The sequence below is a fragment of the Chroicocephalus ridibundus genome, chromosome 4 (genome assembly GCF_963924245.1).
Source record: "Chroicocephalus ridibundus chromosome 4, bChrRid1.1, whole genome shotgun sequence".
In the NCBI taxonomy this organism is placed as follows: Eukaryota; Metazoa; Chordata; class Aves; order Charadriiformes; family Laridae; genus Chroicocephalus; species Chroicocephalus ridibundus.
In genome coordinates this window covers 43,891,709-43,914,917 of record NC_086287.1, presented here as the reverse complement: position 1 = coordinate 43,914,917, position 23,209 = coordinate 43,891,709, and the positions used below count along the sequence as shown (strand labels likewise).

At 37.6% G+C, this 23,209-nt stretch overlaps 1 protein-coding gene across 1 annotated transcript in view; it reads left to right on the top strand.

Annotated features, from left to right (window-relative positions):
• The window catches only part of STARD9 (StAR related lipid transfer domain containing 9), a 113,484-nt gene that overhangs the window by 68,021 nt on the left and 22,254 nt on the right, over nucleotides 1–23,209 (top strand). Inside the window, exons 15-23 of the mRNA XM_063331549.1 lie at nucleotides 93–167; nucleotides 881–1,060; nucleotides 4,914–4,965; nucleotides 5,863–6,000; nucleotides 6,955–7,037; nucleotides 8,069–8,172; nucleotides 10,438–10,485; nucleotides 17,703–17,893; nucleotides 22,233–22,716. Of these exons, the coding sequence (XP_063187619.1) occupies nucleotides 93–167; nucleotides 881–1,060; nucleotides 4,914–4,965; nucleotides 5,863–6,000; nucleotides 6,955–7,037; nucleotides 8,069–8,172; nucleotides 10,438–10,485; nucleotides 17,703–17,893; nucleotides 22,233–22,716 (1,355 nt within the window). The remainder of the gene's footprint in view (nucleotides 1–92; nucleotides 168–880; nucleotides 1,061–4,913; nucleotides 4,966–5,862; nucleotides 6,001–6,954; nucleotides 7,038–8,068; nucleotides 8,173–10,437; nucleotides 10,486–17,702; nucleotides 17,894–22,232; nucleotides 22,717–23,209) is intronic.

The window sequence follows — 23,209 nt, the reverse complement described above, 5'->3', positions numbered from 1 at the left end:
TCTCCTTGAAATCCTGGAGAGTGAAAGAACGTGCCTGCCAGTTGTGAATAAGGGAACTAATATGTAGATCTCGGTGGCTGTTTTTTGTACAGAGGAATTCCAGTCCTTCTTGGAGCGATGACAGGGATGGAAATCTGACTGAGCTGGTTCTTCAGAATGAAATGAAGGTGTGTGTGATCTATTTGATGCTGTAACTCTCTCCTGTTTCACTGGGCCAAAGGGGATAGCATTGCCATAGTTTGAAATCACAGTGAAAATGTTTTTGTCCTAATCCTTTCCTGTTTGCTCTGAATATGCAAGAAATAGCTATCCATAATGCATATTGGGTGCTCTCTACCAATTTGTGATGAAAGTCTCGTGTCCTCAATGGGATACTGTCCATTGCATACCACTAAGTCTGCACAACCTACTCCTTGTTTGAAAGCTGTCTCAGTATATCACAGTAATTCATTATACAGAGCCTCTCTCTTCTAAGATTAAACTCCTCTGATTTGTTCAAAGGAAATTATTGTGCAGTCACCAAATTACTAAGAAGATTTGATCACTGGTGACCTAGAAAGGTTTTGGAGATCTTCATTTTAAGTTTTGCTTAAAGACAGGCAAAATAACTAGTTAGCATGATCATATATCTTTCTGGCATTTTGGGGGAATGAGTCTTCAAAAGATTAAACCTGCTTCATTCGATGGTAGTACAGTTTTTACCTGATTTTTTTTGTTGCTACAGAAATGTACTGCAATTAGAAATACACCTGCATTGCAACTGGTGAAAGAATTTTGCATCCAGTAAATGGAAAATATCCTGTTATTTCTGAAGAAATTTATGTATGAGAAAAATTAACTTGCTTAGTAAGTGAAACAATTTCCTCTCCTATTCTTTAAGATTGAGCAATTGACCAAAGACTGGACAAGTAAATGGACAGACAGGAAAGCCATCATGGAAGAATACAGTGTGGACATCAACAAAGAAAAAGCTGGAGTAACAATAGATTCTAGTTTACCTCATCTAATGGCCATGGATGATGATATCCTCAGCACAGGAGTGGTGCTGTATCATCTCAGGGTGAGATATTGTCACTTGTCTTATTTTTTTCCTTGAATTTTAAAACATTTGTTTTCTTTTGAAAAAAGGCCATAGCCCACAAGACACAGATAAAAGGAAAAAAAAAAGCAGAAACGGATACATGAAAATGGAGGAGGAGAAGAATTCATATATGGAATAATAATTTGACCTTTTATGAATTCACGTGCAAACTATTTGATGATGTATAATAAGCAAAGCAAAATACTCAAAATAAGCATTAGTAGTTTATTCACAAAGCATGAGGACAGGCGCGTGTGCCTGCATGTGTGTGTAAACATAAAGAATGGTGCTTAAAGTATACCACACACACTGGTCCAGATTTTACTTGGTACTTGCATACTTGTGACTGGAATACTTGTATGTGTAGAATAAAGGTAAAAGTAAGCTTTAACAAGCACAGCTCGCTTTGGCAATGACTTCTATATATTGCCTGCCAAGTATACCCCTGGTGTGTAGCTTGAATGCTAATTACTTGCGATCTCACTTGAGTGACTATTTTCCAGGATCAGGTAGAAATCCTGCACTCATAGATATTGTTTTGCTGTGTAGCTGCTCATTTAAGGCAAGGTTTTTACCAAGAAACCTTCATAACATCCTATGTATATTACTCCACATTGCAGCTTATGATGTGCATTAGGGTGTTTATTTTCTTTTGATTAAGTCAGTGCTAAGTTGGACTTCAACCTTTTACTGTTGTTTAAATTAATGGAAATTACTGAAATATTGATACCATTTAATGTAAAAGGAATGATGGATGGGCATCTCTACAGAGGTGTGATCATTAGCAAAAAATGTGTTAAATATGGTTGAAAATCATGTATCTGTCTACTAATAAAATATCTTAATCCAAATCTAGGTTTTGTGCTATCTGATATAGTTTAGGGACACAGGATTTTTTTTTCCCGTTAAAAAGCCGCAGCAAATATTTGAAACAGAAATCGTGCTGTTCTTTATCATGTTGAAAGAGAAACTTTCCTAATTTTTCTTGTGCCAGCACAAAGAACTTGTACTAGGTAATAATTAGGGACCAAGTAATAATGTCCAGTGCTGATCAATGTGCAACTTGAACTACTTAATCCTACATTAACATTAAATATTTATTAAAAGTCATTGCTACTACTTAAATGTTTTTCCATTACGTGCCATTTTGGAAACAGCAAATATTTTCACATACTAATTTTGACAACACCTAAAGTAATTTAAAGATACTAATTTTAATGAAGGAACCTAGTTTGAAGGGTCACCTTCTGAAGTCATTAGTGTCTCTCTGTCACACTAACGTCTTTGTCCCCTCTTTCTTTGCTCCTAGATGCTGCCTTTTCTTTTCATTGTGCTTTGCATCTTTTAGACTCTGGTGTCTATTACCTTCATCTGAACAACAAGAAGGTAAAACATGAGCAGTTCCTTACATATTAGGGCTTTGACATATAACAGCACTTCACATTGTAGTTCTAGGGAGAGGTCGTGGCAGCAGTTCTCAGATCATGTAGAATAAATATTGTGTTACTCTTTCAGTCTCTTGATATTCCATAGTATTAATTGCACTAATCGATGCTGCATCTATGCTTGAAGAACCTTTCTTAGGTTCTGTTCTTTTTTTCTGGCTTTCATTAACAAAAATATATGTTTTCCCTATAACTGAGCTTTTTTGCATAGCTTAAAAATATGGGATTTTTTAAAATATTGTTTTAGAAAAAGATGTACTTCGCAAACTTATTTTGAAAGTTGGAGTACTTCCAAAACTGACGGGGGAAAGCAATCTTGCTCTTTATGGTTCTATAATGCTGCTTGGGAGTTCTACCCTTAGTCAGGAAACGCTGCCAGAAGAGGGTAACAATGTAAAAGCACTTCAACAGTTATGAAGATGTATCGTGGTACATTAAGGTGAAGTTGTGCGATCATTTTGTCTGAATCACGTGTCTTTCACTTTTTCAGGTAGAATACTCAATATTAAATCAGGAAAGAGTATAAACATTGAAATTATTAGCTCAGCAATAGCATTTGGAAAAATGAAATCAATGTGGGCCTGGCCTATGTTATGGCACTGTTTGTTTTGTTTTCTTCTTGCAAGTTTACTTGTATCCTATCTGTACTCTTGCTCTCAGCTGCAATTTTTAGTTGTGCTTAAATCTCAGTCAGAATCACTCCACCAACTGGGATACTATTGCGAATTTCATGAACCAATACTGCTGTAATATACTTTCCTGAATTAAATTGTATTACCAGAGAGTTATTTCAGCACATTGGAAAAAGGTTTATTTTGGAATTAGAATAACTGTGTCTTTGCTTAGTCAAGAAGGTAATTGATAAAGAGGTCTTTTAGGAGTTGGTTTACTTCTCTTGGTATAAAATGCATGTTGCTAACTCATTTGCTTGTGCGAGGTGAGTCAAAGGCTATATGGATCATAAGTTTTCTACAAGTTGTGGCCAAGCCGTGTGGATATTTTGTGGTTGAGTCCATTGAATGTTAAGCTGACATGTAACTTGATAATAACTCCAAAGCAGGGTCACTGGCCACAATCCAGCTTTCAGCCCCTCCAGCAAGGGAGTCTCAGCAGGGCTTGTAGCAAAGGGCTGTGTTAGTTGGTTCAGATAGCTGAGCTCTGTGAGGAACTGAATGACTATCACTCTCTTTCCCTCCAATGCACAAAACCACTGTGATTCCCCCATAATTACTCATAACTGCATCATCTTACAGCAATGCACAGCTTCCCTTTTCCCAGGGAAACTTCTGGAAACTTTTCCCAGGGAAACTTCCCTTCACACTTCTGATTACCACTTCTTGCTTCATGCTTTAATCTAGGTTACAGTATGCTTGGAGCAGGAAGCATATTCAGTTTATTCTAATTAGAATACAAAAATAAAGAAGTTTAATGATGGTAATAAATTTTAATATCACTGAAAGGGTTGCCACTAAAGTAATCTTAGAGTGTATTCACTAATCAGTTTACAATAACGAAGTATAGCCTCCCTTCCGAGATGGGAAATGATCCTGCTTTGTTTTCCTAAGGAAAAAGATATAACTGGGAATGGAACATACTAGACAGGTGGTAAATTCATTGCTTTTTTTGGTAGTTTTTTTTTCTCATAGTATTGATTAAATGACTCATTAAATGCTTCATTGATATATGCACTGTACCATAAAAATACAGTCTCCCTTCTATCGCTGGTCCATAATATGGTTTGAGTCTGCTTGTTCTGGAGACTTTTGTTCCTAAGCAGTTCTTTTCTCTGAAGTTATTGATTCTTAAAATTTGGGAACTTGCCTATATACCATAATCACCAAGAAGACCTTTTATAAATGTCATTTAAGTTTTGGAAAAAAGTTCTCCTTTAGTAGTTAGTTTGAAGAATTCATAATCTGTGAGAGAGTTCCCTTATGAAATAGGAATTCTGTAACTTTTCTGTCTGAAAAGCCTAGTGAACTGAATAATTATTTTGCAGCTTCTTTCTTCCTGTATGGATATTTATAAAAAGAATGATCTAATTTCTGCAAACAACAAATCTCCCTGTAAAAGTTCAAAGATCAGAATATTTGTTCATATTCAAAATATTTTTCTCAATCACAGTCCAAAAAATCATCCACCGAGAGTTATTTCATCTATTGGAGTTGTACTAGGAGAAGCTGACGTAGCTGCAAGATAAGAAGTAGTTGCACTGCTATGGGGAACAGCAGACTGAGTATTATGAAGTAGTAGACAGAGTTTGCTCTAAACAATTCAAGTGATTTATTTCAGGTATTTGCTAAGATGCTGTACCAACACTTTTTAAATTATTATATATAAACCACTTTCAGTAACCAACTTTTAAATTAATTCTTTTCTTGTTTTAGGAAGGAACAACCAAAATTGGAAGAAGTGATTCAGACCAAGATCAAGATATTGGTAAGAGAATGATATTACAAATTATTTTATGATATGGTCAGGTCAAACCAAGAGATTTATATTTGTCATGTGCGATAGCTAGGTAATGTTTCTGTTTGTCAGCTTTCTTTACAGAAGAAGGTAAGTAGAAGAGAATAATTGTTGAAGCTGCCTAAAATCTTTCCGCTATTTTTTGTTTAAGAGGTCAGAAAGTCAATGGTCTTGATCTAATTGAGATTTCTTCATAATTTCTTCCCACTTGTGAAATGCTACAGTAGGGTTTAAAAATATCTTCATCCAACATGCAAATCTTGGTATGTTCTATCCTAAACTAGTGGCACAAGTGATCATGAGACATTGAAAATCCTTTTCACCCCTACTTTGGCAGAGTATTTTAGATATAAAATCCAAATTATTCAGAATATTTTTTGTTTTATTTCATTTATGCTTTTAATTTTGTCAATCTCAAGAGCTGCAAATTATGATAGAGAGTTGCAACTATATACTGAAACTGGAAACTTTGTGGAATCTCAGCTTTGGTTAGTTCTGCTAAGTTTGGTTAAGTTTGTTTTTCTGACAGTAGGTTAGTAAAATATAAACAATAAATGACATAACACTAAGAAAATTCAGCATAATAGAATAATTTGCATATCAGCTCACACATCAGAAAGTAGTGTATAGTTTTCTAGAACCAGAAATACTTTAAAAGAGCAATCTCATTATTTTCAATCAAGTAAGTTTTTTCTGTGATTGGCTATCAATCAAAGATGGCAACTTAATCTCCTTGGTCTGCACGTGACATAGTTCTCTGAAGTATGCAGTCATAGTGTCAAACAGTGCATGGTATTTAATTCTGAGGAAAATAGTGCAAACCCAACCCCTTCAACAGGTGAAATAAAACAAATGTATACATTGTAGTTTTGCAGGGAAGGTGGATTGAAAGGGATCATTGTATGATAGATAACAACTGTGGGATTGTGACGCTGAGACCAGTTCAGGGCGCACACTGCACTGTGAATGGATGTGAAGTCACTGGATCATGTCGTCTGTCACAAGGTAAGGCTTGCTTTTGCTGTAAATGCTGTGTTATAATCAATTTACCTTTGGAGTTTAGAGCTTTAGAGACAAGGATTTATCGAACTCATGCAGATCTAAGAAATATATCTCTCAGTCTCCTACTTAGCACCACAAGGTTTCATCCATGGCTAGAGGTTCCAGACTGGGACAAATTAAGTACCCCACAGAAAGTAAAATGAAGATGTACGTGACAATATTAAAACCCCTTTTGGCAGCAGTAGTCTGTAGCCTTCTGAAAAGGGAAGATCTGTAGTCAGAGGCACTGTTGTGGAAAGTAGTGGAGGCTGGCTCTAAGCCAGCTGACCACTGGTGGGGTTTTCTGGCCTTTATGTAATACAGTTGAAATGATCTTCAACTTTTTCATAGCGTGTTTAGGTGGAGAGTACTGGCCACTGAGTCACAGGCTATGGTGAATGAGCTCAGATGAAATGGATCAGGCTCCCAGATTTTCAGGCTGTTTAAAATTAAAAAAAAAACAACAAAACCCAACACAAAACAACAATTTCTGTGAACTTGCAGTGATCTGGATTCTTAAAAAGATAGTGTAAAAGCAAGTTTCCAGAAGTGGGTTGGTTATGTTTTTGATAGGAAGACATGCTGGTCTGTAATATGAGCAGGGGATTTACTGTTATGTTGAGTTTGCAAAGATCTCCAAGATGAATTTGCTTGGATGCTGTCATTACAGAATGATAACTCTTCTGTTCCGTAGTGTTCCACGGTGGCAAATTTTAAAAATAGTTTTCTACTCTGTGATGGTCAGAAAGCTCTTGTTTTTTGAGTTTTGGTTGTTTGTTCTTTTTTTAATGTACTACTCTGTAGTAATTTGTATATGTTGTAGTCTGTATACTGGAATTAAGAAACTGCTAACATTCTAGGGACCAACTGTTTGATGAATTATTTCTCTGTAGATTTCTAATGAATTTTTGTTCACAGGGGCCCTTGTTGTCCTTGGCAAATCTCATAAATTTAGATTCAATCACCCAGCAGAAGCTGCTATCTTAAGACAAAGAAGATCAGTAAGTTCTAAAACTGTATTCTTCTTTCCTAATTCTTCATTGATTTTCCTAATTATATTCCCTCTTGAAAGCTAGCCTGATAAAGATAATATTTCTTCTCATCATCATATTCACTTGCTTCATTTCCTCTATCTAATGGTCTGTAATGACACTAAACCTTTTGCGAGAGGACAGTAGCGCTTCTTTCAGATGTGCTTAGCAAAAGATGATGCAGATCCCTTGAATAATTTAGTGTTTCCTATTTCTAGTCATGACTACAGTAGGATTGAAACAGAAAGGCAGAATGCTGCAGTGAATAGATCAGTTAAGAATCTTTCCACATTTGATAATTTTCTGACTTATTTTCTGCCTCTGCCATTTCACCGTCCCGAATGAGGTATACTAGAAGAAATGGAAAATTTATGGGATTAAGCACTTGAGTATTGTAGACTCTGAAAGCACTTAATTGTTACATACATCAGAAATAGATAAAATATTTCTTAGTATGTTAATCTCAGGAACTAACTACTGCAAGATAGTATTTGGTCAGCTAGTTCAATAATGTTTCAAAAAAATTAGATAATTCTTAAAGTGACTGGCATATATAACTAAAAAACCTAATTTAAAGAATGTAAATTTTTCTGGTTTAGGACATAACCATATTACCAAGTGATATGGGCAAGAATCTATCTTTTAAAATGGATTTTCATACAATAACGTCTTATACTTTCTGCTCAACTGTCCTTTTGTACTCACTTCTGTAATTAAGAGCCTTAACTTCCATTTGTTTTCATTCATAGTTTCTTCATTAGTGAAACATGCGGTACATTAAAACAGAGCTACAAGAGCAGCTATACTCATTAACAAATGCATAGCAATTTTGCAAATTATCAAAGACTAAGCAGAAGTGTTAGTGAGATTATAAACTCACGTGGGAGGTATTATGCATCATTGCACACAGTACTTAACAATGGTGGTGTTAATGTTAACTTAGAAGTTCCTGGATTACTGTGATACTTTTTCTTTCTATTCTCGTGTTATGTGTTTTGTAGATTAATGAAACCCCATCCGTTCTGAGTTGTGGAGCTTTGGACTGGCTCAACTTGGATGGAAGTTGCATGCATTCTCCTCATTATATACTTTCTTCTCTTGACTAGTAAGTTAAAGCAAAGAAATAAACAATTTCTCATGTGCGATGATGTTTGAAACCAGGACTTGGTTCAGACAAAACTAAGTTGTATATAGAATAGGTCCCATCGTGTTTTCAAGTGATCAAATAAAAGTGTCCGAGAAAATGCATTCACCAGCTGACTAATACACAGTGTTATATATATATCCAAGAAACAAACCTGAAAAATTAATTGATGCACAATGAGTATTGATGCACAATCAAGAAAATGCCTTGGATGAGACTGTCAGACAGCCTTAGTACAGTTCACTTGCACATCTGCATTATAGCTGTTTTGATTTATAAGGTAATGTATAATTTTTACAATACTCTTACTTCAGTGCACAGAATGGATTTTTCTAGGTGTGATCTAACCAAGGTAATTATTACCAATTCAGTTTCCCTGCTAATTTGTTGTGGAAATCAGAAGGTTGGTTTGTTCATAAATTCCCTTTAGTTCAAGAGCTCATTGAGCCCTTTGTCTCAGAAAGCCATTGTGATTCTTGGGTTTTTGTTTGGGTTTTTTGTTGTAGGGTTGTTTTTTTTTTAAACTGAGCAGTAAATAAGGCATAAACTGCTTCCCAAATGTCAAAGAGCTGCTCATACTCACAGTGTCTAGTGTATGCTTTTCATGGCAGAGCCTTTCTGAAACGGAAAGGATTGGTGTTATGAAGACGGTGATTAAAATGTATCAGGAAAATTAATTAAGATATCTCCTGTGTTTCAGTTTATAACATTGAAAACAGAGTATCACAGAATTAAATGTAATTGAGTTCTTTCTCTTTTTTTTTTAATTCCTCTCAGCCTGGCACATTCAATTGACCTGTTAAAGGCAAGAAACAGCCATCTTCTTGTTCATATCTGTTGATAGTTTTGCTTCTTGCTAGAGCATTTTTGGTGTAGTAACATACTGGGAATCTTTTATCTCTTTATCTCTAGAGGAAGTATCTCATCTTGTTTTTATGAGCATTAAAGTTATTTCTGTTTTGAACATCTCTTCATACTTTTAGTCAAGTGGCTTGCTTTCCAACTTGGGTAGAGTGTGTCTATGTGTTTTCTTTAATGTATCTAATCTCTGCATTTGCTTTTCATTTGCTGCAGTGATACCTTTCTATACAAAATGATATTTCATTTTGTTTCTTTACTGAGGTACATTTTACGCATCACTGCTGTTATTTTCTTTGTAAAAATTAAAAAGATTTTTTAAAAAAGGCTTCGTCTAATGACCTTCAAAAGTAGATACCAAGTTGCGCTTTACATGGGTATAAACATCAGAGGTGGAGATTTTGTCACAGAAATTTGTTGATGGTCCTAGAAAAAACTGCAGAAATCCCAAACTATTGTGAACAGTTTAGCACAGAATTGCACTCGGTTTCCCCCTCTTTAGCCTGACAAAACTGAAGAACGTTTCTCATTGATTTTTGTTCAGACCGTGTTCAGATCGCAGATTTGTCTGTGTTGATCAATTTTTTAATCACTTGGACAGGACTATGCATATTACGTTGCTTATTACCGTCATACTTACCTAGAGTGTTTCAAATGGTTACTTCAGTGTAAATGAAAAGCATTATGGTGTTGCATTCACTTGATTTTTATGAATGTCCATCTCTTACAGGAATAAGCTATAAATTATATCTAATATTAGTTGTCTTTCACTTTACATAATCCACTGGTCTTTTTTTCCTCTTCAGTAGTTTTTTGGCAAAGGTAAACTGAATTGATCCACTCATCCTTCCTTTACAGTAGCCAGCCAGCCTGTGTTTCTGTCCAGACAAGTAGTTTTGCTCATGGAGGGGTGTTATGATTGAGACATCTAGCCTAAGATCGGTAATATGAGAATAAAACGAGATATATGTGGTCTCTTAAATGTCCAGCTTTTGTGTAGAAAAGTCAATGTCAAGTACTAAAAGGTGTCTGAGTTATTTTGCAAACAGTAATACAGGACTAAGCGGACTACAGGGAATGCTTATTGTTCATCAGTAAAAAGATGACCTAGTGCAGGGTCTTATCTCTGTGGGAAAGAGATGCTTAGTCGAAAATATAAGAACAGGGCAAGCCACGTGTGTGTGTCCCTCACTCCCGCTCTCTCCCCTCTCACTTGGTAGTTCTTGATGCTCTCCTAGCTGCTAGCAATCTGCACCTTAGAGTTGTCTTCTACTGAAAATTACAATAACATCTCTGTATAATAGGCTTCAGTCGAGTTTTTTCCTTCTTTTTGAACGTCTTTATGATGTCCTGTTTTTATTTTTACAGTCAAAAATGTAGAAACTGTAAAGAAAACAAATGTTCTCCTGAACTAAGGTAAGAATATTAATGTCTAAATATGCAAAATTTTTTAGCCTCTCTAGCTTTGTCTTTCTCCTACACTACACTACACTGATTTGCTACAGTAATTTCCTCCAGAAGAGATGCAAACTAGGCTTCAAGCTTTAATTTGATTTTATCATATTGAAACAAGAATCTGTACATGCAGCAGAGTTACAGGCAAGTCTCTGCAACCATGTTCTTTCTTCATACTCAGTCTTATGCAAATGGTTTGCAGCATTGTTGCACTTGTAAGCTTTAAGCCATGATTAGAGTGGGGTTTACGCTGAAGCTGCCCCAATTTACAATATATAAGAACCCTAAAATACATTAAGTTTGATGTCAGTAGTAGGTACCGTGAATACTCATTACTATATTGAAAAATCCTTGGACAAATTTTGTTCTCTTCTGGTGAGAAGAAAATGCCTTTATGGAAGAATCCAAAAAGGAGGTCCTAGCATAGAACATGGTTCATTCCTGCAAAGAGACACAGCAGCTGCACACAAAAATAATTCAGAAATTTTTACACTTCCATGGGTTTAAGTACTCTTTAATCAGGAACTGATGGTACTTTGCTTTCTTCTGGGTTTTTTATTTCAGAACATATATGTTATGGTAATGATTACTTACAGTCTTATCTCCCATGCTGTCAGTAAGATGACATTTTTCCCATCTGCTTTTCATGGGTTGAATTGCCAGTTCAACCTCTAACTGTATGTTAAAATATTTTGAGAAATGAGAGAGAAAACAGATTTCTACTGTTGCACCAAAATATTAAAACTTTAGGCATGAAACTTCCCCTGAGAAAGGGGTGTGATTCATTGTGCTCTTACTTGGCTGCTTGCTTGTACACCCTACTCAGAAGACCCCAGCACTTCAAACTTCTAATGTTTGTTGTCAGCCAGCAAACACACAGAAGGCATGTGACTGGCATCAGTCATCATATGATAGCATCACCACAAATAAGTAGATAATGAAGGTCTTGCGCCTGTCATTGCCTTAATACCATACTGCATATAAATATAAACCCTGATTTTGTTCTCTTGCTAGTTTGAAAAAAACAGGACTTGTTCCGTTAGAGTCCAGTGGTATAGCAGAACACTTGAATTAATTTTAGTTGCTTGGAACATATTTAAGCTCTCTTTCCTTGAAAGTGCCAACATTGTTAAACTGGAGAAAAAAAAATCATCTCGTAAGAATGTGTGAAATTCTACTGAACTAGAAAGGAAACAGTGCCTGTAGGTATGGCATCTGATGCTGGAGAACACAACACAAATGTTATTCTAATGTGGTATGGTTAACATGTACAACGAATATTTGTAAAAATAATACTCTGAGTTCTTACTAACAGCTTTCATTTTCAAAGTGCTCTACAAATACAAGTTAAAGAAATATTTTGCATCTCTTAAAAGATCCCTCAAATATTTCATTTCACAGAGAAATGCAGCATCAGTTACAAAAGCTCTACAACTTAGAGCAGAATCATCTATAGTGGGTTAGCAGGGGAGCCAACTGATTCTATATATAACTGAAATCGTAAGGGGAGAACCTGTGATAGATTGTAGTTCCAGCTGAACTGGAATTTAGCGAGGCAGCAGTGACCTTTACTGGAGTGTGTGGCTGCGTCTTGTGCCTCTGACTCCTTGCCAAAAAGAGGTCTGTTTTAGAAGCATATTTAAAGGGTTGCCTTAAATAAGTCATTGCCTTACTGTTCTTTTGGGGGCTTAGGCACATAAAAAAAAATGAGGTTTTGCATGGAAAGGCTAAAAAAAATGCACAGGTGTGCTTTTTCTGTAAGTATACCAGCTAATCAGAAATCCAAATGATACTTCACCTGATGGTAACTTCTGTGAAGGGGATTACTCTGTGTGTACATTTCCAAAGGTCCCTTATTTCTAATGGTTTCTGACTCTGCTAGCCGTTTTGAGTGATTTCTGGTTCCCGCCTCCTGCCTGCCGCCCCCCAACTTTGCTTTGAATTGTGTGAGCATCATGGCTCCAGGAGGCTGGAGGAGGTGTCCTCATATCTCCTTCCTCCCTCTTCCCTTTGCTGTAGGGAGGAGAAGGTAGAGGTTGAGCCTCTGTGCTAGGCAGAAGCAGATGTACGACCCCGTGCAGCTGCGTGGTGTCTGCTGCGGTGTGATGCTCTGAGGCCCTGCGGGAAGGGCCCCGGATTGGACACGGGTGGAGGGGGAGGATGGAGCGGGGGTGGATGTGTGTCAGTGGATAGGCTTGTAACCCTGACTTACAATTGCTCTCAGTGCTGGGATTTGCAAGGGCGCAAAATGCCTTGCCAACATCTTTTTTTTCTGTTTTAACTCCTCTTCCCCTGGAAAAAATCATTTGTAGAAGAAAAATGGGACTTGAGCACTAGGCAGACAGAAGGATCAGGACGCTGACTTGACTGATGTTTTCTTTGGGAAAATTGGCAAATTTCAGATTTTAGCAACAGTGCTTATTTTCACTTGAGTTTCTCTGTTTGAGCCTGAAGATTTTATTGCAGAAGGCGTTCAGACTCACCACAGAGCTATTGCTGCCATAGTTACTGAAAACTGCATTATGCTGTAGCAGCCGCCAGCTTCTGCATCAGCAGTAGAAGTGTTTGGGGAAGAGGGGAGGAGAATTGCACAATAGGATCCCGGAGAGCTGACGACAAAACAGGCTGGAAAAAATGTGGATTTACAGATGGTTCATTTAGCATGCGTCATGCAAACTTTGTGGAGAGAAAAATGAGGTGGAAAAACAAGCCGGCAGCATTGGTATAATATGAAAATTTTCTCAGTAATTTGTGATTACTTTAGTTTAAGATTTATGGCTTTCTGTTGTTGTAATTTTACTTGCTGTTTTTAAAGGCTTACTTGGAGGAGGGGGTAACTGTTGACACTTCTTGCTGCATTTGGTACTCCTAGAAATATGCATGCTTTTATGAAATTCTGTGCAGGGTTGCTTTTTTTTTTATATATGCTGTGTGCCAGAGTATGTCAGTCCCTCGAAACCAACGTTTTATGTATGTCTTGATACCTACAGAAATCAAGCTGTTTGTCTTATGTTTGTCCTGAGGTTATATTATTTCCTGCTAGACCTGTACTGAGTGTAGATTGCTTATGTGGGAAGGCAGGAATACAAGCAATAGCAGAAATTGGTCTGGGCTTGATTCCTGTATCTCATAGTGTTCCTGTATTTCAAGTCTAAATTTAACGGTACATCTGATTTAAGATGTTTTAGATGAAAGAAATGAGCGATCTCATCTACCTATTACAGGATATGGCTAAATTCTTAGTTAACTGGATTGATATTTGTTTTTAGTTTAATCATTCAAACATGTATTACAGAAACATTGCTCTTTAAATTGTCTATTAGGTGATTTAGCTATGAAGTGTGTGTGAATCTGTTATTTTCTTTCTGAGCCATTGTCACCTCATTTTTTAGTTTAGTTTGTCATGTCATTTCTACAAACCAGCAAGGGTGTGTTGGTGTGACATAGCATGTTCGAAGGTAGAAAGGGAGCATTCTTACTTCATGTTCTTGGTTTCAGCAGTTTCTGAGAGAGACAGATCTGTATCCCAAACCCAAAGCAGCCGGTCATTTTGCTCTTTACAGTCAGTAGTCTCACAGCCAGACGAAAAACATCTTCTGGCATACCTGTGTTATGTAAGTGGCTCTGCATGAATTTTCATTACCTTTTTGTTCCGCTTGAGAAAACCATCTTTAAGAAGCAACTTTATAAAAAGGTGTTTAATATTCAATCTTTGTATTCAGACCTGTCTTTACTGCCCTGCCTGGTTTTTGTTTTGTACTATTAAAAATTAGGAGATGAAGCAAAGAGGCACTGAAATAGCAGCAGAATTGTAATTCATATCTATACCTTCAGCGACAATATTTTATTACAGAAACCAGCTTATTATTTTATTATCTGAGGGAGAATTGTACCAAGTAGCTACATCACCAGAACAAAAGCAGTAACACTGTGATGGTTGCTGTGCTGTGTTTGTTTTTCCAAGGTTTAAAGTGAAGTATGAGTATGCCTCTGTAGTCTGCCTTTTTGGGGTGTAGTCCGCCTTTTTGGGGTGTAGTCCTAGTATGGAGCTGTGATTAATAACATGAGTTTGGCCTGCATCATGTTCTGCTCTGTGTGCAAACACACATGCCTGTTGGAAAGGATCTTACAGTTTCATGTTAGTTCAGCAAAAATCCATTACCACACACACGAGGGAATACACTAGTGCTGCTGAGAACAGCAAACAGCACACTTCCATGTGCATTGTTTGCGTTGCTTATTCTCTGATGCTTTATAATAGGGGTGGTGGCGGTGGGGTGTGTGTTGTGGTTTCAGCATTGTTGGAAAGCATGGGAAGACCTTGTGACCATCTCCTAGCTGTAAACAGATGTTACCTAACCGCCTCTGCGAGCACCCTGAGGTCTTTGGATTCAAATGCAACACTGAGTTGTTTCAAATACTTAAATGTTCTGGGTTTCAATTTGTAAACAGTTTGGTAGGTCGATTTTATGGAAAGCATGGCTGAGAGCTAAAAGTTGTGGTTAGGAAGAGTATGAGACGTTTTGTAAGAAGTAAGAATTTTATTTTATCTAGTTTTAGTAAACTGTTACAGAACAAGAATTTCTGGTCTACTGTTTTACTATCATGTTCCGCTTTTCAGCCTTATTGGCAATGATTTACGCAGTTTCCTCAATCTCATACAGAATGGTGCTAATAGTGATAAATTAGAAAATCAGCCCTCCTGATGCTTGACTTTCTGATATTTGATAATGTTAATGTGGATCCTCATCACTCCACTTAGATGAAGGCACTTTGCTTTTTTCACCCATGTCTCAGACTAAGTGACTTGCCCAAGGTCATGCAATTGTCCAGTAACAAATTTAGACGCACATTTTTCAACTTTCATACCACTATAGGAATCAGAGCTTTTGCATGTCTGTTAGCAAAACAGATTAAAGACTACCCCATCATCAGAGTATGCACAGGGACTTAACATTTACAATTGCTATTAAGGTTTATTAGTTTTCACGTATCAGCAAGTAGAGGCTCCAGCTGACATCAAGGCTCTGTTACGTTCAGTGCATAGACATCCAGAGGCAGTCCTCACCGTGAAGACCTTGCAGCCTAAGTACGCAAAAGCACAGAGGGGATACAAGTGCTCCAAAACCAGAGAGCTTTTGTCTCAGATCAGTGCTTTAACCTCCATATTATATGGCCGTTCCATTACATTTCCCTTGAAAAATATGGAAGATAATCTGGAAGACGCATTCTGGGACAGTGTTCCTCAGAGTTATCATTATCGGTGTGCAAACTCATTTTCCTAAATGAGATCCTTCAGATTGAATACTATGTTTGAAAAGTGATTCTTCTTTAGTTAAGTAGTCTAGCTTTAACCTCTGAGTTTGTCCCCCAGTCATTGGTGGCATTACAAATACCCGAACAGCTGGAGATTTGTAATGGCCATATGAGCGTTTCAGTGCTGCAGTGTCAATTCAAACCTACTTCAGCTGAATGAGAAATGAGGCATCCCACTCCTATTTCCTTGGGATCAATTAAAGTTTATCTTAGAGGAAAAAAATTACAAATCACAGGTTGTTGGCATCTTTGTAGTCAAGCCAAGGACAAATAGATCTTGGAGCTGCTTGTTCCTGTAGTTTGTTCCTGTGGGTCCCAGGCAGAAACAAACCATTAAGCAAATGACAGCAGCAGAGTTTTTACTCTGACTGTTTGCACCATGCCAGACAATGGAACAGAGATGTTCCTTCTTAGTTATTCTCACCAGTATTACATTTACATAAACATTAAAAACAAACTGAATTCTGGTTTCCATAGGTGAGCGAAAGAGAATCACAGTAATATTGTAAATTATTGAGAATCTTAAGGCTTTTATGTAGTGAGGCTTTCCCACTGCCTCTTAAGGAAGTGAAATATATGTTCCATGTAAAGGTACTCCAGAAGATTTGTAGACTTTGCCTGCTTGTTTGTTTCATCTGTTTTGTCTGTTAATCTAGCACATGGAATCAAAGTTGTTGCTGTAGAAATGGTTGCTTTGAACACATGCTTACAGTTCTAAATAGAAATGTCAAATTAATTCCTATGTAGCAAATGTCAAATGCTCTTTTCATACAGGTGACCTTGTACTGGTAATGATTTTTCAAACAACATGCTTCCAAAGCATTCCCTTTGAAATTATATTTTTGTTTTCTTTTGACCTTCAGGGACTCTTTGGAGTTTTGATACGTTTGCTGTCTTTAAAATTATAAAAAATACATCATTTACTTCATTAGTAAAATATATTAAAAAAATTTTCAAGACTTAAAGATTTCATTTTCTGAGGTGACATATAATAATGTGGTGTTTAGAAACAAAAAACAGGCAAAGATCATATATCACCTTTATATATAATATAACTTTAACAAGTTTGGATGATATTATGTGGACAGGCAGAATATATATTCCTTTCACAGGTTTAATGTATTTTGAATATTATCATGAGTCACACTAAGAATAGATACTATTTTTATTGTTACTCTGGGTATGCATGTAAAATTTTGCCACACAGTCAGGAACCAAACATCTTGGAGGGGACTGTAAGGCAGTTTTTCACAGGTTAGTCACTTTTCTGATCCCAATTCTGCTCCAAATATAGAAGCAGTAGCCTAATATAGTCGTTGCATCCAACAGAGATTGGGTGATCAAGTTCTTTCCTTGGTACTGCCAGAGAACTGTCAGTGTAATCTCAACAGTGCCTGTAACCCTTTCTAGGTTGGAGATTTTTGATCTGAAAACAGCAAAGAATGTTTGTCATTTCTGTAAAGCACTTTGAAGTACTTAGATAACAAATATCCTATATAGCAGTTATAAAATTTTATAACATATAAGTAACCCCCCTACCCAATTTCGGTTTTGGAAGATGTATAGCAAAATGAAAAGTGACAATATTTTTTAAATTCTTTCTGCTATTTTCTTTCTGGTGATGGAATTTTCTGCTTCACCACAAGAGCTTTTGTGTTTGCTGGCACTTACGATACCTACAGGATTGTAGCCTGCTATGACATGCATATACACAACTACTTTACATTTTAGGCATAATGCACCCTTATTGAACAAAACAATGTCTTGAATGCTGTCTGTCTTTCTTTAGTAAGATGACTTGTTTTCTTACAAATGTTTGGTATTCGTTTCTGGTTTAAATTCACCGTCAACATGTCTAACAGCAGAGAAATAGATGCTGTGCATGAAGAGTACAAGCAGAAACTGAGAGACCAGGAAGCTTTCCACAGAAAACAAATTCAGCGGCAGCAGCTCTACGTTGAGGATTTAAAGCAGCAGATCCTGAGAGGACAGATCAGAGCAGAGCGGGAGCTAGAAAATGACCAGGCACTAATCAACCAGCAGATCCAAGAAAGTGGGTACATGCCTCTTCCCCTCTCTCACTTCCCTTCCATTATTGCATTCTTTCATCCTCTTGATGTTTTGTCCTAGTTATGCTTTATAGTATGGGTGAAACTTTTTATTATGGCTTATGACAAGTTTTCTCTTATAACTGCCTTTCCCTTGAGAACAGTTACTAAGCTTTGATTAACAGGACTAAAGTGCACCAGCAGCACTGTTTAATTAGCTCTGCAGGTCGCTGCTGGCAGAGACAGCACCAGCATGCTACTCCCTTGTGCCACTGAGCCTCTTGTCTCCCAAGCTGCTCCCTGTCCTGCCTCCCTGCAGCTTTGCTCTGCTCCTGTGTGTAGTGCAACTCTGCCGTGTTACAAAAAATAGACCGAGTCTGCTATTGTGTTTCAAGTTTTTCTTGTGATATGCCTATGCTTCATCCAATGAGTTGTTCTGGGAGACTGAAGTTGGGACCACTATGGTAGTTCTGACCATAAGCTTTCAAGCAAAACTGCTTTAACAACAGGATGCGATAGGAACCAAGCAGCGCTTCCAAGGCAGTCACGTATGTCAGTTGACTTACTCTCTTTGCGCATGTCATTGATGATGTCACCTGTAACAGTAGAGACCATTTTCATGTGCATTTAATGAATTTCACTCATTAGGAAAAATAGGGCCGTGGCATAAGACTGCAGGTCAAACTGAATTTTCTGTGGTTGCTGCGTGAGTTTTAAACAATGAAAACAAGGAAAACACATGTGAGAAGTAGGTGGGACACTGAAGATCAAAGCTAAAATCCCAGCCCCAGTTAAGGGAAAGAGAGTTTCACTGGCTTTTATATATTCAATATTTCCATACGCCCTCGCCCTTTTATAGCATGAAGAAAAATGTATGAAGATATTCTGTAGTAGAAACTGAAGCGCAACAAATTAAGATTAAAAATAAGATATGGGTTTTATTTACCCTAAAGATGATTAATTAGTGTTATTACATTGTTCACTGCTGAATTTGTTATAAACAAAAACTGGATTAAAAAAAAGAGGGGCATGCTTTGGTTGAAATAGGAGCTGTTTCTAGGAAGTTCTATAGTGTTATGCAAGAGTACTAAAGGCATCAGTGATCAGATTTTGACTGGCAAATAGCTATGTCAGAAGGTGAAGCCACAGCATATTTGGAGAGGTATTTTTTAGCGTCAGTGACTCCTGGCCCCTAAAGGTGCTGCTTTGCATGCAGCAAGAAGTGTTGGTGGGGTTGGGCTGCCCTTTAACGAGTTTATAGACTGATTTGGGAACATTCTAAACCTTGAGAAGTTTTTGACCACTGAAATTGGGTGGTTATAGTGTTCTCTAGTTTGTCATCTAACAAATTATTTGATCCAGGTTTCTTGATAAGCAAAGTATGCCCGTTGTAAAGGCACCGTTCACACTCGGCAAAACTCACTATTGGCTCCTGGAAGAATAAACCTTCTGTGGACTTTTGCAAGCTTCTCAGACCCAAACTTCTGCAGTCTGCTATCTTTTAATCATGCCAGCCACAATGAAGAGATTAAAAGGAAATTGAGGTGATGGGATAGCAGAAAAAAGATAGTACAGAGAGGAGAGTTCCCCCAAAATATCTTTATTTTGTGGCTCTGTAGACTTCTTCTCAGTTTCCATCTAGTTCTGCTGGTTTTGCTGTGTTCACGCGAAGCTTAGCCAGGCAAAAAAAATTCTTCACTTGGCAACCCACCAAAGTTCTTCACCTTTTCTGTGCCCTCTGTGTCTCAGCTCCTGACAGAGGCAAGCTTGTGAGCAGAGATTAATTAGCATCTTGGAGCTTGCAGTTCTGTTGCAGAGCTTGTCTGCCAAATGTTCTGCTTGCTAGAAACATGCTAAAGAGGACAGACCTGGAAATAAAGAATTAAGAATAAAGTTTTTATGTGAAAGTTACAAATGTTATTAAGAAAAAATAAGTAAAATAATGACTGAAACGCTTCCCTTTTATCTGTAGAGTAACTGTAGAGTTAGAATTCCTACTTCTGTGCATGTGCTGTGTGCAGAGCAGCCAACATAAACAGGACAGGAGACTCATTGCGGTAGGGTTCACTAATCATAGAAGGAAGTATGTTTAACAAGATCAATAGTCACCAAGCAAGTGATGCTGACAATGCCTATGCACTAATAATTTCTTACATTAGGGAAACTTCTACAGCCCAAAATTCCTCTCTTGCAGCTCAGCTGTGCAGAGCTGCAGGTAGCCCTTGTTCATCACATCAGAATTAAGTACCTCTTAATTCCTAACCCCCTGAATAAACAATGAAAGGTTGATTATTCAGTAAAGGACTGCAAATTGAAAGTAAGCCCAGCCAAAAAAATGTTGCTGCTTGTAAGACGTAAGTGCTTTGAAAAGCTTTGGTCCTTTGAGAAATGGTCTACTTCTCAAGGAGCTTTGACTGTGATTTTTACATTGCCCTTTCATCTGAGAATTATTTTTTTTTTGTTTGCTTTGTACAGCTGAATATGTATATTTTTATAGCAGTATAAAAATGAACAAACTCTGCTTTGTTAAGAGAACATATCCAAGCCATCAGGTATAATCTGGTAGTGGTGATCTCAGTAATCCCTTCTTCTGATTGTTACTGGCTCAGATTGAAGCCAGTGCACTCTGAAAAACCCCTAAGCACATACCCTGTGTGGAATAAAGTAGTCTTCCATCCAGGGTTAAAAATAAATCAACCTGGTGTTCTGTGTTCTCTACTGCTTCCCTATTGACTGCAAAGATCAGGTTCTGAATATTTAGAAAAGACTAAGTGTGTAAGCAGAGGTAACATATTTTATTATCAAATTAGGTTAATCAGTTGATTTGTGAGCATATTTAGCATTTATGAAATATGGGGGACATTAACAAAAGCAGAGAAGCTAACTCTCTTTGTGGAGTAGAGTAGTGATTTTAATGAAAAATACGCATTGACTGATGGTATGAGCTTGTCTTTTTCGAATTATGTTTGTCCTGATAGCTAAAGGTTGTGTCGGACTTGTGTCCTTGCCATGAGAGTATTTGATTCATTTCAAGTACACAATATGCTAAAGTGCTCATGTACAAGATATGTGTGCTCCCATCAGGCTGTTTTGGCAAGAGCTTGTTGGAGCAGCTGTAGTTGCAACAGGTAGTAAATTTGTGGTTGTTGCTCTGCCTCAGCCAGGTGCCACAGAGGGTTTGTGTTGCTCAGGAAGTTTCCATCTGATGGGCGTAGAGACGCTGGAAGAACTGTCCGGCAGGTACCTCTACGGTGGCTTCCTTATAGCCTTGTCTTCAAGCCACTTTGAAGGTTGCATGTCCATCCCCACAGGACTGGTAGCTGGCAGTTGCCCCCATAAATGAGGCACGTCTGTGCTGGGGCATAGAGAGGTCTAGCCTTCAGGCTTATTGAACTTGCCACTGATAAGAGCAAGCAGAAAAAATTGCCATTTCCTGTGCTAAACAAAGTTCCTTAGCATGACTCTGGGATCCCTCATTTTCAGCATGCCTAGCTAAGTGAGAGAAAATGGTTTGCAGGTGGCTTTTGTTGGTTCAGTCAAGTAAAGGAGGAAAGGATAGGTGCAAAAGGCACAAAGGTGAATGTTTGTTTCAGAATAGTTGTAAAACACTCAAATGCTGTGACGAGAAGTCATTTTAAGAGTGCACAAGTGCTTATTTTTTCACTCAAAATGTAAGAATTTATTAGCCAAAGGCTCATTAGTGTGTGCATGAAATTCCATTTGCTGCATTAACACAGAGGCTCTGTTTAGCTCTGTACAACTTCCTCTTCTAGTTCCCTTGTTAATTCTGCTCTCAAATGCACATACGTTCATTCCCTAAGTAACACATATGAAGTTTAACATGTGACTTTAGAATAATTAAAGCATTAGTAGCATATTTCACAGTCAAAAGCCAATGAAAACATACTTTACTACTGTGAACACATATCCTATGTCTGAAAAGTTCACAAATTGAACCTGAGCCTTTTAATGCTTCCGCTGTATTTTAACAAGAAGATTGAGGTGACTTTTGAGTGTGGTCTTGGAGAAAGTGAAATGCGTTCTCCTTTTAGCTTACAAACAAGGTCTTACCCACCAGTCTCCTTAGCTGTATCAGTCAGGCCCCTGCTTATATCTTGCAGTTGTTACCCAAGTCCTAATCCCAATGGAGAGGCTTTGGGTTATCAATAAAGTGCAGCAATGATACGTTTTTCTCTAAACTCTTTGTCAAGATTCTGCTCTACATGCATAGAAATTCTGTTCTTAAATGAGCTCTCAAGGCTGATTAAATTAAGAAACAAGATAGTAAAGAACAATGTTTTTCCTATGATTTTTACTTTCTTTCAATCATTGTTTTGTTTACAGACCAGCAGTGGCTTATAAATGAGAATAAACGACTGGCTGCCCTTCAGCAACAGCAGAGGGAGTTTGCAGTGCAAACAGAGTCTACGCTGTATGCAGAGGCTGAGGTGCAGAGTACCATTGGGCTGGAAATCTGTCCATCCCTGCTACAGCAGAACAAGAAGAGACTGGTGCAGCTGGAGCTCTTGCGAAGATATTCCTTAAAAAAGGCAGAAAGAAACATAAGACGGAAAAAGGTCAAATTCCAGCTGGAAAGGATAGTCAAGAAGCAGAAGTTATTGGAAGCCAAGCAAAACCTAGAGCAGCTGGAAGCTAGCTGCTGGCTCAATGAAGAGTGTGTGAAACAATCCCAAATCCTAAGCGAAAATACTGCTGTACAGTCCTCTTCGGATCACCGGTTACAAAAGAGAAGGAAGTCATTGGGTTCAAGTTCCTTGCAGCAGAGGCAGCATTTGTTCTGTAACCCACATCTGCCCCAGGTACCCAGGTAAGACAACATCCGCCAATATTTCTGCATTTTCAAAAGTAATTCAAATTCAATGTGTTTTCAGTGGCCACCTATAATCCAGAATGCCTTTCAATGTATTGAAACAATTCCAAAACTTGCAATATCAGTGAACTTACTATATTGTTTGTTATGCTGGAGCTGTTTGTCCTTTCTCCTCAGATCTGTACAGCGCACTCCCTGCTTAGCTATTTGACATGGTCTTTCTCACTGGTTTTTACATTTGTCTTTCAAGCCTTTCTGCACTTTTTACCTTTTTGTGAATGCTTTCCAGAACTGGCTTAACTCTTGTTCTTACCTTGTTCAAACTGTTGGTAAATACTAATTTCTGCATCATTTTATCTTGGTTAGGATCAAACTCTTCCTTCAGAATATTTGTATCATTGGGGTGATTCTGGATTGTGCTTTTAAGTTTGCCAGCCTTTCTCAAGCTAAATAAAAATCTCTACGCAGTGCTGAAAAGTTGAGCTGCTAG